This window comes from Caretta caretta, chromosome 27, assembly GCF_965140235.1.
Source record: "Caretta caretta isolate rCarCar2 chromosome 27, rCarCar1.hap1, whole genome shotgun sequence".
Classification (NCBI taxonomy): Eukaryota; Metazoa; Chordata; order Testudines; family Cheloniidae; genus Caretta; species Caretta caretta.
The window spans coordinates 11,322,765-11,339,130 of record NC_134232.1 but is presented as its reverse complement, the minus strand read 5'-3'; the positions used below and the strand labels follow the sequence as shown (position 1 = coordinate 11,339,130).

Here is a 16,366-nt window from a genome sequence, read left to right as displayed (position 1 = left end):
CAGAAAGAACAGGAGGACTTGTGGCACCTTCCAGACTCACAAATTTGTTTGAGCCTAAGCTTTGGGAGGGGAGGGGAGGGAGGGAAACTGTGGCTAACTCAGTGGGCTCTGGCCGGCCGAGGTCAGTCGCCTCTTGACTTTTAGACTGGGGGGGGGAGGCAGACACCAGACAAATAACCACGGAGGAGATTGAACCTGCCGCTCCTCTCTGGGAAGTTGTGGGATGAGCAGCAGAGGCGGCGGCCAGCTGGGGGGAGAGGAGAGGAGAGGCGTGGGGAGGTTTATTTCCCCAGCTCCTCCTCTTCCCTTAAAAACACATCGCTGCATTTAAAGGGGGGGGCAGAGATTGAGGGGGGGGGATAAGGGGACAGGATCCGACCCTCTTGGAAAGGACCAGGGCGGCTCTGGCCCTCTCGCCCTGTGTCTGGTTTGTTTATTTGCTCGCCGGGCAGGAGCCGGCATGGCCCAGGCGAGCCCCGGCCAGGCGGGGAGCCGGGCGAAGGGGTGAGCCCGCGGGCGAGCGGTGCCGGGCTGGGTGGGGATGCGCCGGGCTGGGATCCAGCCGGCCCGGCCCGGCCCGGCTCGGCTCGGCTCGGCCCGGCCCGGCGGGGGGCCACGTGGTGCGGCCGGCGGGGGCTAGTGCGAGCGGAAGAAAGGGGCGGCAGGAAAAGGGAAGCGGCGGAGCCATTCCCGGTGGGGGGCGAAGGAGCCGCCCCACCCCCACCCCGGCGCTGCTCGGGGGGATCCGGCCGCGCCGAGCATGGAGCCCGCCGGGCTGCGGTGAGTCGGCTCCGCCGCGCTGGGCGCCTGCGGCCGGGGGTCGGGCCCCCGCCCCCGCGCTGGGGGGGTCCCACGGGGGGAGGGGCGGGGCTGTCTCCTCCGGGCGGGTCCGAGCAACACGGGCTGTACCGGCCCCCGCGCCCCCCAGCCCGGCCCCCGCCCCATTGCACCCCTGCCTAGACCCCCGCATCCCGACACCCCCCCGGCCCCATTGCACCCCGGGTCCCTCGCTCGCTGCCTGGACCCCCGCATCCCGACACCCCCCCCAGCCCCATTGCACCTTCGCTGCCTCCCCCCCCGGCCCCATTGCACCCCGGGTCCCTCGCTCGCTGCCTGGACCCCCGCATCCCGACACCCCCCCGGCCCCATTGCACCCCGGGTCCCTCGCTCGCTGCCTGGACCCCCGCATCCCGACACCCCCCCCAGCCCCATTGCACCTTCGCTGCCTCCCCCCCCGGCCCCATTGCACCCCGGGTCCCTCGCTCGCTGCCTGGACCCCCGCATCCCGACACCCCCCCGGCCCCATTGCACCCCGGGTCCCTCGCTCGCTGCCTGGACTCCCGATCGCCCCCCCCCCCCGCCCCATTGCACCCCTGCCTAGACCCCCGCATCCCGACACCCCCCCCGGCCCCATTGCACCTTCGCTGCCTCCCCCCCCCGGCCCCATTGCACCCCGGGTCCCTCGCTCGCTGCCTGGACCCCCGCATCCCGACACCCCCCCAGCCCCATTGCACCTTCGCTGCCTCCCCCCCAGCCCCATTGCACCTTTGCTACCTCCCCGCCCGGACCCCCCAGCCCGCCCTCCCCCCCACCCCATTGCACCCCGGGTCCCTGGCTCGCTGCCTGGACTCCCTCCCCCCAGCCCCATTGCACCCCCGCTACCTCCCCGCCCGGACCCCCCAGGACGCCCCCTGCCCCGGCCCCATTGCACCCCAGGTCCTTCCCCCTGCCCCATTGCTCCCCTGGTCCCTCGCTCGCTGCCTGGACCTCCCGATCCTGAACCCCCCCGGCCCCACTGCACCCCTGCTACCTCCCTGCCCGGACCCCCCAGCCCGACCCCCCCCAGCCCCATTGCACCCCTGGTCCTTTGCTCGCTGCCTGGACCCCCCCATCCCAACCCTCCCAGCCCCATTGCACCCTGGGTCCCTCCCCGCCCAGCCCCCCAGCCCGACCCCCCCAGTCCCATTGCACCCCCGCTCCCTCCCTGCCTGACCCCCCCAACCCCATTGCACCCCGGGTCCCTCCCTCCCTGGTCCCCCCAACCCCATTGCACCCCGGGTCCCTCCCTCCCTGGTCCCCCCAACCCCATTGCACCCCGGGTCCCTCCCTGCCCGGACCCCCTCAGCCCCGACCCCCCCGGACCCATTGCACCCCCACTCCCTCCCTGCCCAGACCCCCATCCTGACCCTCCCTCGGCCCCATTGCACCCCTGGTCCCTCCCCTCCCTTGCCCCTGCATCTGGAACCCCCCCATCCCAACCCTCCCCGAGGCCCCACTGCATCCCTAGTTCCTCTGTGCCCGGACCCCCCATCCTGACCCTCCCCTGGCCCCATTGCACCCCTGCTCCCTTCCTGCCCTGATCCCCACCCCCAGCCCCCTATATCCGTGAGTCCTCCACACCCCAACCTCCCCGAGTCCCCAGACTCTATTGCGTACTGACCCCCCCCCACACACTTCAATGCTTGGTTCCATTGCATCTGTGATGCCCCATTTCATACTGATCCCTGCATATGTGACCCCCACCACTAGCCACTTGATCCCATTGCATGTTTGATCCCTGCCCTCACCCCCCAGCTTCTGCATCTCTGACCCCCCCCATCTCCCTGGACCCCATTGTATACTGACCCCCCCAAACCCTGGCCCCCTGTATCTATGACCCCACATGTGCACCCTAATTTCCCCAGACCACATTGTATACCAACCCTTCCACCCCCAGCCCCTGGTCCCAATGTATCTGTGACCTGCCTGGTTCCCTGCATCTGTACCATCTGCCCAATCCTAATCCCCTCGTTCTATTGCATCTCTGGTCCCCACCCTGACCCCCAGCTCCCTGCATCTGTGACCCCCCCCGCCCCACATTCTGATCTCGGGCCAACTGCTTCATAGCATCCTAACACCCTGCATCTATAACATCCCCCCATCCTATCCATTGTATCCATGACTCCCCCATCCTAACACCCTGCATCCATGACACCCCACCGCAACCAATTGTATCTGTGATCCTCCAACCTCTGTGTGCTGACCCCTGCCTACATGACCCCCACACCCCTAACTCCCTGATCCCATTGTGTCTGTCCCCCCATTGCTTACTGACACTCTGAATCTGTGACCCCTCTAATTGTGATCTTCCCCCATCCTGATCCCAGGGCACCTCTGGGTCCTCCATATTCTGACCTCCTGCATCCTAAGACCTGTGACCCCATTGCATCTGTGACCCTCGCAGCCTAACTCCCGGGACTCTGTTGTGTCTGTGAGACACTCCAACCCTGATCCCCCACCCCCCATTCCCATTGCATCATTGTCCCCCCCATCCCATTGCAATCCCCGCCTCTGTGGCTGCCCCCCCCCCCCTGCGTTCTGACCACTCTGCATATGTGACTTGTAAAGCTAATACAGCTGCACATGCAGCCCCCGCCACACCCTGGCCCATTCACGTGACCCTTCCCCCCAAGTATGGCAAGCATGCCCCTCCCCCATCCTGCTCCCATTGTGTGTGTTCACCCCACTCTCTACACACTAGAGGGATCAGCTGGACCGACCCTTCCCCTCCCACCCCCATCAGCTCTACTTCGGGCTCAGGGAAGCAAATGCAACATCTGGCTGCTTGGGATGACTCTGTGTGGGGTGAGAGGGAGGGGCAGGGAGTCTGGGCTTGCAGGCTGATCTCTGTGAAGGCTCACAGCAGGGAGCTGGGGCTTTGCCAGCCAGGTAACGGTAGTTTATTGTTTGCAAACATCTTCCTGGCTGGCTGGAGCGGACGCAGGGAGGTTCGGCTGCCTCCCAGGCCTGCTCTGGTGCCCTCCATTTGGGAAGTTGAGTGTTTGCATTGCGGTTCGCAGAGCAGAGAGGAAGGGGTTAACAGTTTCGCCACTTGTTCTCACAACATCGCACAGTCAGACTCGCACTTCACACGGGATGCGGGTCACAGGCCCGTGTGCACGCTCAGGAGCACAGTGTTGCACGTTCACACTCAGTGTTATGCACCCTGATGCACGCTCCTTTCACACGCACCCGCTCCCAGCCTTACACGCCGGCATGCTCACTGCTACCCTGCAGCATGTGCCGGTGTGCACACTCAGGCTCACGCACGCACATTCGTACAGCTGGTCACACACACTGTCGCACTCTTTGCACCCAGACACACACGCGCTCTCTCACGCTCCTCTACACCAGCTGGCAAGCTTCCCTCCCACGTCGCGCACGCTGGCGGGATTTCGCTCGCACGCTTGAGGCTCACGGCTGCACACCCATGCGCAGAGGTGCTGGAAGGAGAGAGGCTGCCGCACCCCTGGGCTGGAAGTGGTTCCCATTGGATGCAGGGCTTGCTGTTTGGTTCAATGGCTCTCAGCAACCCCACAGTGCAAAGTGTTCCAGCCCCCCCTTACCCATGCGCGCCATCTTTGCCGCCTTCCCCGATACCTGGAGCGATCTCTGTTGGGCAGCGAGTTACTGCTGCTTTGGTCACAAGTGAAAGAGAAAGCAGGCAAGGGAAATGAAAAGTAATTAAGGGAGGAATCTTTCCCATCACCGCTGAGTAACCAAGAAGCTCAGGGGCAGGAAAGAGATTCAGATCTGCTGGGGGTGGGGAGGACACAGCCATAGCTGGTTTTTTGTAGGGGCTGGGGAAGGTACGCTATGAAAGGGGGTAGCTCTCAAATCATCTTCCCCTGCTTTTTAAACTACCGGGCCTGGGAAGCTGTTGTTATCTGGGATGGTCCCATGGTGAAGTGGTGCCTGTCAAATGTCAATGTCGGTCTGAGTTTCAGTGAATTCTTTTCAGAGTAGCAGCCGTGTTAGTCCATATTCGCAAAAGAAAAGGAGGACTTGTGGCACCTTAGAGACTAACCAATTTATTTGCGCATAAGCTTTCGTGAGCTACAGCTCACTTCATCGGATGCATTCAGTGGAAAAACTGAATTCTTTGTTCACATTGCCAGCTCTTAGTGGGAGAGAGCTGGGAGTAGGCAGTGAAGCAGGCACTGAGGAGGGTCGTTGGTCCCTCTAGCTCTTGTTGTCCCCCTGGGCGATCTGCAAACCAGAGCTGGGTTTGGTGCTGTTGAAATGCACCAGCCAGCCGTCACGCTGCACAGCCGGGGCCCAGTGTCTCCCCTTGGGACAGGAGGAACTCCCACTGATTCCTGTGGGATTGACTGGCTCCTGTGGGAGAGAACCGAAGACGATGGGGATGGCCAGGGTATGATAAACTATTGAGAATCAAGCCGCCCTTGGGGAATTTTGGCCAAGGAGTCTAGCACCTGCCTGGTGTTTGGGATTGTGCGTTCGTGCTGGAAATTGATCCTACCGGTTACTTGCCTACCTGCTTTTGAGGCTCAGGTGCACCGTGATTCTGCAGCTGGGGAATGTTTGGCTTCTTGTTCCTTCATGTAAATAAAATGTTTCTAGGCCTTATGGTTGCAAAGTTCATCACTCAGACGTAACTGACGCAATCATGCTTGCCAGTAGCACCAGTTCAGGTATTTCGGGGGGGCGGGGATTCAAGTTCCTATCCCTCCCCCCACAGAGCCTGCAGACAGCCTGAAACCAAAACACAGGAGAGGTGAACTGCCTTGTTCATATCAGGGGGCGGTTAACTCTGAAAACTAATGATGACACAATCAGTGTCAGCTATTAAACTATTGTTAACTAGTTAGTTACCTATTGGTATACTTACTATTATGTTTATTGCCGTTTGCCACCACACCTTCCCAGGTGCCAAACACCTCACCTGTCCTCTCCCCAGCTACTAAAACCCACAGCTTCACCTATGCCAAGAACTCCTGCAAGGCAGTGATGCATTTAACTGCAAAGTTCTGCAGCAGAAGAACGATTAAAAATGTAGAGGCCTTGTAAAATAAATGGCATGCAATAAGTGGGGAAGCTGTAGCAATTGCATGGTTTGCTTTCCTATTGGATTCAGTGAATGTCTCAATGTTTTGATTTGTCCGACACTGCTGCAGACTCTCCAGGCTGTTGTACAGGGCTGCTGGAGAAGGCAAGGGGTTGCCGGAGACTGCACAAGCCCCGAGGACGCTCAGCATACACGCGGTGCATTCTTGAGTATGTTTCATTATCCCACATTGTACAGATGGGGAAACCGAGGCACAGAGAGGCAAAGTGGTCACACAGTGAGTTCATGGCAGAGTGGGGACTAGGACCCAGCAGTCCTGCTCTAACTAAACCCAACTCCCTTTCCAGATCCAGGAATGGAACCCAGGAGTCCTGCTTCCCAGTCCATTTTGTTGTAACCACTCGAACCAACTCCCCGCTTCGAAGCAGGAATAGAACCCAGGAGTCCTGTTCGCTGGGCGGTGCTGCCTTTGCTTGTCTCAAGCAAATCTCACATATAAGGGTTTCCTGATAACTTGGGTTAGGACAACTGCATGTTCTAATGCCAGCCTCTCCTAGGTCTGTTGTGCCCAGTCCTCTGGGGTAAGCTCAGGCCTCTTAAGGAATAACCTGTGACATGGGAAACGGAAATAAATGCGTCCCCTCAGGGTGGGCACAAACCAGAACAAATAACTGAGACATGAAGGACTCCAGAATGGTGAGTGAACTGTTCCGAAGGGCACCCGGTGTCTCGGAGCGATTTCTTGCAGACGGTTGATTCATAGCCCTGTGCCGGCCAAGAGTCAGGCCAGCACGAGGCCCGGGTGGCAAGAGAGGAGATTTAGATCTAGAAATGTGGAAGGAGGGAGAGGGAAGATTCTGATGTTGGAGGAAGTGTGGGATAGTGGTCAGAGGAGGGGACTGGGACTTGGGGCTCCTGGTTTCTCATGCTAGCTGAGGGAGGGAGGGAGGTCTAATCAAGCAGGGGATTGGGAGTCTGGGCTCTGGGGTCTATTTCTGGCTTTGACACGTTCTCTTTGTGGCTAACCGCCATGTTTTCAGGTGGCTGCTGATTTCTGGGCGCTTCCAATTTTTAGGGAGCCCAACTTGAGATGCCTTAAGGGGGCTTGGCTTTCAAAGGAGCCAAACCCCTACAGATCCCATTGACTAGAGCAACCGTCACTCGGCACCCTCCAAAAGCCAGGCCCCTACAGTGCCTCAAGGATGGAGGTGCTGGGGATCTGTGGCCACTCTTGGACGAGCTAGACTTTAACCCTCCTGTGCCTCAGTTTCCCCATCTGGAAAACAGCTCGACAACCCCTCCATCTCCCAGTACCTCATGGCAGTGGTCTCAGGATTAATTACTCTTTCCAGGGTCCAGGATAAATGCCAGGATTTATTACTAGCTCCTGTAATAGCCTGCTCCCCTAACAGGCTCTGTGTTGTGCTGGCTTTATGTCCTCTCTGTAAATACAGCATCTGAACAGACAAGTGTTACGGGAGAGCGTAAAGGTCATTTAGTGCCCGAGGTTGCCTTCTCTTTTAGCCTTCCTTATCCCGCTGGATGTACTATCATGGCTTTTCCTGTAACCCCATCGCCTGCTCTGCGACGGGCTAGTCCAACCCGGCTCGGCTTGTGCTGTCCTTTCCTGCAATGGCCTGGAGTTCCCAGCGATGCCCTTCGCTGGACCAGTGCCAGCCGGGTGCGGGGGGGCTGTGGTGTTGGCGACGGTGGTGAAGCAGGCATAATAGTTTAATAGCTGTGCAGCTTGAAATGGAACCCAGGGTTATGAAAAGCTCAATTAACGTCAATTGTGGATGGAGGGATTTTGAGTCAAAAGGGCTTGGAATCAATCTAACGGGCTTGTTTCAAACCTCATCTCTTTAATGTCATTCAGCCCGTTGCAAGGCGGTTGGCTCTGATTCTATGCTGTTCGTACTACAGCAATGCATAAGGGCCTTGACAGCAAGGGGTAGGTCTTACAGAGGCAGTGTGGTGCAGTGGTTAGAACACAGAACTGGGACTCGATAGCCTTGGGTCCTGTTCCCACTTCTGCCGCTCACCTCGAGCAAACCACTTCCCCTCTCGTGCTGGTGGCATTAATGCTTTGTGTGACCGTATCTCCCACGTGCTCTGTTCAGATTGCTGGCAAGCCCCGTGTTCTCCTCTGGACATGTACAGCTCCTGGCACAATGGGGCTTGCTTGTGACCTCTCTCATTAAAAACACGGTGTGAGAGACAGTCCCTGCCCCAGAGAGCTCGCAATCTAAATAGGCAAAGGGGGAGGGATCAAAGAGGTTTAACGAAAAGAACTGAGTGTCTGAATTCACATGGCAGGTCAGCAGCAAAGCTGGGATTAGAACCCAGGTCCCCTGACTCTCAAGGTCTGTCTTCACCACGGAGTTAACTCCCCGTGCTTGGGCTGCGCTCGCGAAGGCCATGCCTGCACTCCAGGTAGGGTGACCAGATGGCACATGTGAAAAATCGGGACGGGGGGTGGAGGGTAATAGGTGCCTTTATAAGAAAAAATATCAGGACCGCCTCTATAAAATTGGGACATCTGGTCGCCCTAACTCCAGGCTTGGGTCGACGCCAGTTACCTCGGCACCCAGCCACCGCTGTTGGTACATTGCTTGGGCGCGTGCGTCCGCTCGCCCGGGGCGCTTGCGTCGATGCAGAGTGCGGTGCACTGCGGGTAGCTACCCCGGTGTGCCACACGCCGCCGTCCCAGGCAGTGCCTTTTGGGCCATTTTCGCGATGCATTGTGGGGTAGAAATGAGTCGTGCAGGGACGACTGGAAGCAAGGAGTCAAGTTCCCATCATGCAATTTTCTCCATCCCATAATGCCATCCGTATCCTATAGACTTCTGGGGCACATCCCACAGCTCTTCGTGCTGCAGGAGGGATTCTTTCCCAGGAACATATGGGACAACTTGCCTGACCTTTCTGGGCACATGGGGGAAAATTGGAGACCGGGCAGTATTCGGATGGTGCTAGCCCAGTGTTTCTCGAATGCGGCCACCGTGGTTGCCTGTGGTCACCGGGGCTTTTCTTGCAGCCACAGCCTCCAGTGGCCCCTCCCCTGCCCCCTCTGGAACCAAAAACATCAGAGGAGCAGGCAGCCAGTGAGTTCCCCACCTCCCTGGGTGCCGTGAGGCTCTGGCTTCGGGCTTCAGCCCTGGAGTGGCAGGCAGCAGGCTCCCGTCCTGGACCCCGGCTGTGGATGCTGGTCCTCGGCTCACCCCTGCACCCCGTATCATCCCTGGCCCCCACTGCCTCCCTGCCACCCCATCCGTCCCCCCGACTCGCTCTGCCTCCCTACCCGCCTCCCCATCCAGGGCTTAATTCTGGCTTAATGTGAAAAGTGATATTAACAAATATTACTTTTCGCAACAGCAGACTTACTAGCTCGTAAGTATTTATTTATTTTTTTAAAGACACCAGAAAGCAAAAGAAACGCGACGATGACAACAACAAAAGACAAGAACGTGCAAAGCACCTTATTTGCGTTTCTATTCTGTTTAGGTCCGGTAAGGAATAGAAACAACTGTATGTTATTTTTATCATTGAGTCTGCAAAAAAACCCAACCTCTGCATAAATAAATTTCAATGGTTTGGACGGGTATATGTGCATATTTATCTGTTTTTCCTAAAGTTACTTAAGTATTTTAGGAAAAATGGTCAGAGTGGCCACCAGCAAGAGTTGATGGCCGCACTCTGAGGTCACTGGAAAATGTGCGGAGAGAAGCCCTGCGCTAGCCGGCGTTCACACTGCAGAGAGTCTGGGGCAGCAGCTGAGGGGTCTCTCCCTTGGGGCTGGCCCAACTCCAGTTACAAGCACCGTGCATTTGAGTGAAGGGTTTGTGTGTGAGTGGGGCTTGAGTTGTAACTTCTGTGTTAATTTAGCAGTGAAGGCAAGTCCTCTGCCTTTCCCCTGAGTTTTGGGGGATTGCGGGGGTGGCATCTGGAGGTTTGTGGTTTTTTTCCTACGTTGGTTCATAGTGCGTGTTTTGTGGTTGGTTGGTTGGTTTGTTCGTTTGCCCTCTGAGTTGGGGTTGACGTTGTGATGATGCTCTTTGTAGGCTTTATTTAATTGAATGCATTTAAATACTAATTCCCTCAGCAAAGAGAGTGGCACTGTAGCCATCCTCTGGCACAAGCCACAGAAAGATCTTTGGGAAACAGCTGTTTGAAGGGCGCCTAAAAGCCCGTCAAGGGCAGGTTGGGTGCTGGGCGCATAGTGACAAGCTAAGCAGACAAAGGGTGGGAGAGGACGTGTGACTCCCCTGAGGTCACACTGTGGAGCTGGGGCTTTCCTGACTCCTAGCCCACCCTGCTCTGATAACCCTGCCGGTCAGGCTGCAGAGACATCTACTCAGAGTTATTCTCCCCCATTTTACCGAGGGGGAAACTGAGGCACGGAGGGGCTAAGTGACTTGCACAAGGTCATGCAGAGAGTCTGTGGCAGAGCTGGGAATTGATCCCAGGTCTCCTGCATGCTAGGTCAGTGCCTTAACCCCTTGTGTCACTGTTAGTTAAGCATGGAAGAGAGACATTCCCACATGCCCTGGCCCTTTCCCTGGAGGGACCCGCATGGCGGTGAGAGATAAGTCTTAATGGCCCGTTCCTTTCCTGAGGCTGCCAACAAGGGGGTCAGCTGGTGCTAGCTATGTCAGAGGCACCTGTCCGCTAAAGCTCTGGATTGCAGCCCCCGTCTCATTCACCTAGTTCCATAAACAGCTGGGCGGAACGTCAGGCCCTATTGATCCGAGCCGTATTTGAACTGGTGACCTGACGAGAAGAGGGTGCCCCAGCATCCTCTGTGGGTTTAACGCAGGTCTGCGGTGCCTGGGCAGGCAAGCATTGGGGGTGGGGGGTGTCTGTGCCAGGAATCAGGAGGCGCGGGCTGTGCTCTTGGTGATGAGTGTGTCTTTCTATAGGGAACGCTGTATTTCTGCCTCTTATTTGTAGGGAGGAAGGGGAGCCTTGTGGCTAAGGCGCTGGCCCGGGAGACATCGGGACAGGGATCTATTTTGGGTTCAGCCACAGACTTCCTCTGGGACCTTGAGAAAGTCACTTAACCCCACTCGGCCACAAATCAGAGAGGAGTCTTATGCTGCTGTAATGTACGCCTTCCTTTGGCCCACTCAGCGCATAAAGAACACCAAGGCAGACTTCCTTCAGCTCGCCCCCGCTGGCTGACACGTCACGGGTGCCTTCCCCCCCGTGCTGTGAGAGCCTCGTGCGACACTGGGCATGGCAGCCTCCTGTCTGAATTCACTGCTGTAGTAGCCCCATCTATCCCATGCGGATCCTGGTGCTCAGATCTTGTCTACCCACGAGCAGTGTAGCTAAAATCCTGCATCCCCCTCCCGGAGTGGCCGCAGGTTTACTAGTATCAAGCTGCTTATACTGGTCTAGCTTAGACATGTATGAGGAGGGGAATATGCTCCACCAGTATAAGGCATCTTTTTACCAGGATAACTGCACCCACGCTAGAAATTGTACTGGGATAACTGTAGCCATAAAGAAAAACCTTGCCCCTAACTGACATAGTGATACCGGGACAAAAATCTCTGTGTCGTGCAGTGGTGTCCACTAGAAATTCGATGCTAGCCACGCTTGGTGGTTTTTAATTTTTCTTATTAGCCACATTATTAAAAAGCCACCTGCGTTAGCCACAATTCAATAGCCTATTAGCCAGATGTGCTGGGTAGCGCTTTGAGATCTACAGAGGAGAAGGCCTATGTATTAATTCTGAGCAGATCTTAGCGGTGACTTAAATGGCTTTCATCCTCTCCGCTGGAAGATGCTAAAGCCAGCACCAAGTTTGCTCGTCGGGTTCTGTCCTCATCCGCCCCCTTTGCACTGACTCACTGTGCAGTTGGCATCGCTGTGTCATGTCCCCAACTCCCATCTTTTCGTGTGTTTGGGGCGGGGGAGTACTTAGATAGTTCTGGTCCCTCTTCCAGGCTCGCTCCCCTTTTCAGCCGATCTGTTGGCAGAGGCGTCACAGTGCTGAGATCTTTTAATTCCCCACCATTACCTGGCTTTGTGATTTATCTGCCTCCCGCGCTCAGAAGCATGGAGGCCTAGCTGTCCCGCATTTCTCTTGTGTTCCAGGACGGGGGGCTTTTTTAAAATTTTTTTTATGGCAGTTCATTAATAAACACAAGCCCTTTTCCCTGCCAGTATGAGATGGGCACCCCTCACTGCCCATTTCCTGGTCTGCTTTAAAAGAAATCTCCGACACCATCCACCAGCAGCCACCAGTGTGTCTCCCCCAGAGCTAATGCTGTGGTTAAGTGGTTTGTCCAAGTGCTTTGTTCTTGTGGCTGGGCTGGGACTTGAGAGGTTTGGGGTGACTTCAGGCAAGTCTCTCTGCGCCTCAGTTCCCTCCCCCCCCCCCCCATAAAATGGGGATAATGCTTCCTTGGTCAGCTTCTGGGGGTTGCAAGCGCTCTTGGGCCGGAGCACCGATGATTAACCACTAGGCCCTGCTTCCTCTCTTCACCCTGGCCCCTGTTGTTCTTTTGCAGTCAGGAGTCGCTGTGCCCTGGCGATTCCCGCTGAAGGCCCGTCCTGAGCCGTGCGATGGACTCCATGTTCGAGGATGACATCAGCATCCTCACCCAGGAGGCCCTGTGCCAGGATGAGGTGTGGCTGGACAGCCCCAATACGGACCTCTCCAGCGAGATGTGCTCGGCTTCTCACTTTGCCCTCATCACGGCCTACGACGACATCAAAAACCGCCTGACCAGCCTGGAGAGGGAGAACTCCACCCTCAAGAGGAGGCTGAAGATGTATGAGATCAAGGTGAGGCGTGAGAGGGCGCGCGTTCTCCCCCCGCCAGATCCAGGGCGGACCTGACCCCGGCCAGGCGAATGGCACCACTGGGACAGGCGCCAGGAGTCCGGGGATAACTGTAAGAGCAGCTGTACCAGTGAGGCACGGCGTGTGCGGCTCTGGGGTCACGCACGTAGTAATACACAGCTGGGCGTGCAGCTCTGGGTTTGTACGCCTGTTCACAGCTTCGTGGGCAGCATCTCTGGGGTTTTAGATTTGATTGGGGGGGGGGTGTTTTCTGGGCTCACGTGTTTCTGTGGGTTGTATGCGCAGTGTGCAGCTCTGGGCTTGTCCCCGTGATTGTACACCGCTGGGCGTGCAGTTTCCGGTGTCTCTAGCACAATGATGCTTAACCAGAGTGCGTCTCTGTTGCGCTCGGCGCTGGACTGAGCTCTGGGAGTCCCTCCGATCTGAGCCGAGCGCTGTTCTCCGGGGCCGGCCTGCGACTTGCTCCATTGGATGCCAGCTGGGGGCAGCCCCCGGGCTCCTGGGGAGTTGCCGGGGCTGCTGAGTTAGGGCGCCCCGTGCTGCTGTCAGCGGGTTCCTTGATGCCCATGTCTGCTTTCGCCCCGTGGCTGCAGTACCCGGTGATCGGCGAGTTCGGAGAGGAGCGCCTCTTCTCCGTCTACGACACCCAGGAGTGCTCCCTGCTGAAGAGCGAGAAGGCCAGCCTCCAGCAGCAGCTGAACCAGTTCCAGCATGAGGTGGGTGGCTCTAGGGGCTTGGCACCTCGCAGCTGGCTTGCCCAGGCCCGTTGGTTCCTAGCTGAAAAGATCAGGGTTGTGGCGAGGTCTGGGAGATGGAGCTAGCCAGGCCCTGTGCTGCAGAGGTGTCTGTGTGTCTGGAGGGCCCGATAGAGGGGGATTCACAGCCCCGCTGATTGTGTTGGGGGTGGTTTGCAGAGCCCCATAGAGACGAATTCTCAGCCTTTGGGATAGAAGGATCTGCAGGCCCCTATGGAGGAGAATTCTCAGATGCAAGGGGGTTAAGCCTGGCATCCTGGCCAAATTCCAGTTCCTGTAATTATACTTTGCCAACCAAAAAGCCCCTTCCCGAGCCATTTAAGCCGGGCATGCTGTTTTTCTTCTCTTCCTGTCTGAAACATTGCTGGGTGCTGTTAAACAGCTGCTGTGTTGCACCCCAGAGGTGGCTGCATTTCAGAGGTGGTGTCGGCCTATATAACACTTGTCAAGCACTGTGGCTCAAAGGGGCTGGGAAAATGGAAGCTATTTATTATCTTCTATCATTGTTCCTGTATCCACTTCTTTCTCTGGCTGGAGCAGGATCAGCGTCTCCCCCACTGCTAACGAATCAGAGGACCCCACGGCAGAGCGGCTCGGATCTCGGCCTTTAGTACCTTTAGCATGTGTCCATTGTTACAACGCACCCCCTGCCCTCCTTTAACAGGCCTGGAGAGGTCCGGCCAATGCTCCACTCGGTGGCGCGTCTCTCTGCTCCCTGCGAACAGCTCCCTTTGCTTCTTTCCAGCTCCAGAAGAGCAAAGAGAGAGAGGAGCAGCTGGACGAGATGATCCAGGCGTATGAGAAGCTGTGTGTGGAGAAGGCCGACCTGGAGTCGGAGCTGGGGGAGATGGTAGGTACCAGCGAGTGCCCTGCGTGAGCCGCGACCTCACGGTCTTCAACCACTCAAAAATAGGCCAGAGGAATCCAGATTGAATAATCCATAGGTAGCTAGGAAGAGGGTAGTCAGGGGGCTAAGGGCCTGGCCTGGACTGGCCTGGCCTGGGACTTAGGAGATCCAGGTTTGATTCCCTGCTGTCGCCACAGACATCCTGTGTGCCTTGGGCAAGACCCTTAGTCTCTGTGTCTTCCCCATCTGTGCAGTGGAGTAACAGCGCTGTTGTGAGGACAAATGCATTAAAGACTGAGGCACTTAGATGCTGTGGTAATAGGAGGTGGCATAAGGTACCAGATAGTCTGTTTGTTCTGTCCTTTGATCTTGGAGTCTCTCTGGTGGCAAGAACAGGGGACTGAGAGACAGGACTCTTTGGTTCCATCCCTGGCTCTCACAGGGAGTATGGCCCAGGTCCCCAAAGGTATTTAGGCCCCTAACTTCCTGGAAGTTTAGGGGCCTGTCTTTGCTGCTCTGGGCCTGTTTGTAGGGAACCGGTGTCAGGACTCCAGGATTCTATTCCCAGGACTCCTGGGTCCTATTTCCAGTTCTGCCGCTGACTCGCTGTTGCTGGGCAAAACGCTTCACCTCTCTGTGCATCTGTCAAGCAGGGCTGATGACACTGACCTGCTGTACTCTACCTCGCGGGGCTTCGCTCGTTTGAGCTCTGTGCTAGGGGAATGCAGAGCGCTCCAAGACACAATTACTGTAATGGCTGAATTCGTGCATCGGGCAGTATAACTCGATTACTTACCTCGGTTAATGCCTGAATCAGAGTCCGCTGCAGTGCGGCTTTGAACGTGACTTTTCCTAATGCGTCTTATCACTTCCCCTTCGCTTTGGCAGTGCTCTCGGCTCCCTCGGGCTTCCTCTTTGCTTCCAGCTGTACCCCGGCCTTGTGTTGCTCTCAGAGCTGCATGAAGACTGCGAAAATGCTTCCACGGCTAGTCATTTGGGCCCAGATCCACAGGGGTATTTAGAATCCAAACCTCCGTTGGAAACCTAGAGCTTAATTTCTCTGAGAGTTAGAAAGTTTTTCTAATATCTAACCTACATCTCCCTTGCTGCAGGTTAAGCCCATTACTGCTTATCCTACCTTAGAATCATAGAATATCAGGGTTGGAAGGGACCTCAGGAGGTCATCTAGGCCAACCCCCTGCTCAAAGCAGAACCAATCCCCAACTAAATCATCCCAGCCAGGGCTTTGTCAAGCCTGACCTTAAAAACTTCTAAGGAAGGAGATTCCACCACCTCCCTAGGTAACGCATTCCAGTGTTTCAGCACCCTCCTAGTGAAAGTTTTTTCTAATATCCAACCTAAACCTCCCCCACTGCAACTTGAGACCATTACTCCTTGTTCTGTCATCTGCTACCACTGAGAACAGTCTAGATCCATCCTCTTTGGAACCCCCTTTCAGGTAGTTGAAAGCAGCTATCAAATCCCCCCTCATTCTTCTCTTCCGCAGACTAAACAATCCCAGTTCCCTCAGCCTCTCCTCATAAATCATGTGTTCCAGTCCCCTAATCATTTTTGTTACCTTCCACTGGACTCTTTCCAATTTTTCCACATCCTTCTTGTAGTGTGGGGCCCAAAACTGGACACAGTACTCCAGATGAGGCCTCACCAAAGTCGAATAGAGGGGAACAATCACGTCCCTCGATCTGCTGGCAATGCCCCTACTTATACACCCCAAAATGCCACTGGCCTTCTTGGCAACAAGGGCACACTGTTGACTCATATCCAGCTTCTCGTCCACTGTAACCCCTAGGTCCTTTTCTGCAGACGCACAGAGTAGTCGATTGCAGTCCTCTTTGTAACAGCCTGTAACATATTGCAGACTGTTCTCAGGTCCCCCCAAGTCTTCTTTTCTCAAGACTAAACACGCTCAGGTGTTTTTGTACTTTTTTTCCCCCATGCGTCAGGTTTTCTAAACCTTTGATCGTTTTTGTGGCTCTCCTCTGGATTCTCTCCAGTTTGTCCACGTCTTTCCTAAAGCGCGGTGCCCAGAACCGGACACCGTACTCCAGCCGAGGCCCCTCCAGTGCCGAGTAGAGTGGAATA

At 56.4% G+C, this 16,366-nt stretch overlaps 1 protein-coding gene across 3 annotated transcripts in view; it reads left to right on the top strand.

Moving 5' to 3' along the window:
* Positions 1-371: 371 nt before the first annotated feature.
* TBKBP1 (TBK1 binding protein 1) overlaps positions 372-16,366 on the top strand; it is a 60,725-nt gene continuing 44,730 nt past the window's right edge. The window contains exons 1-4 of one of the 3 annotated variants that reach the window (XM_048830359.2): positions 372-504; positions 12,367-12,643; positions 13,255-13,377; positions 14,162-14,266. In XM_048830359.2, coding sequence (XP_048686316.1) covers positions 12,422-12,643; positions 13,255-13,377; positions 14,162-14,266 — 450 coding nt within the window. In that variant the 5' untranslated portion in view covers positions 372-504; positions 12,367-12,421. Of the gene's footprint in view, positions 505-594; positions 781-12,366; positions 12,644-13,254; positions 13,378-14,161; positions 14,267-16,366 lie in introns of those variants that run through there. The other 2 variants (XM_075123591.1, XM_048830360.2) reach the window with 2 other exon arrangements.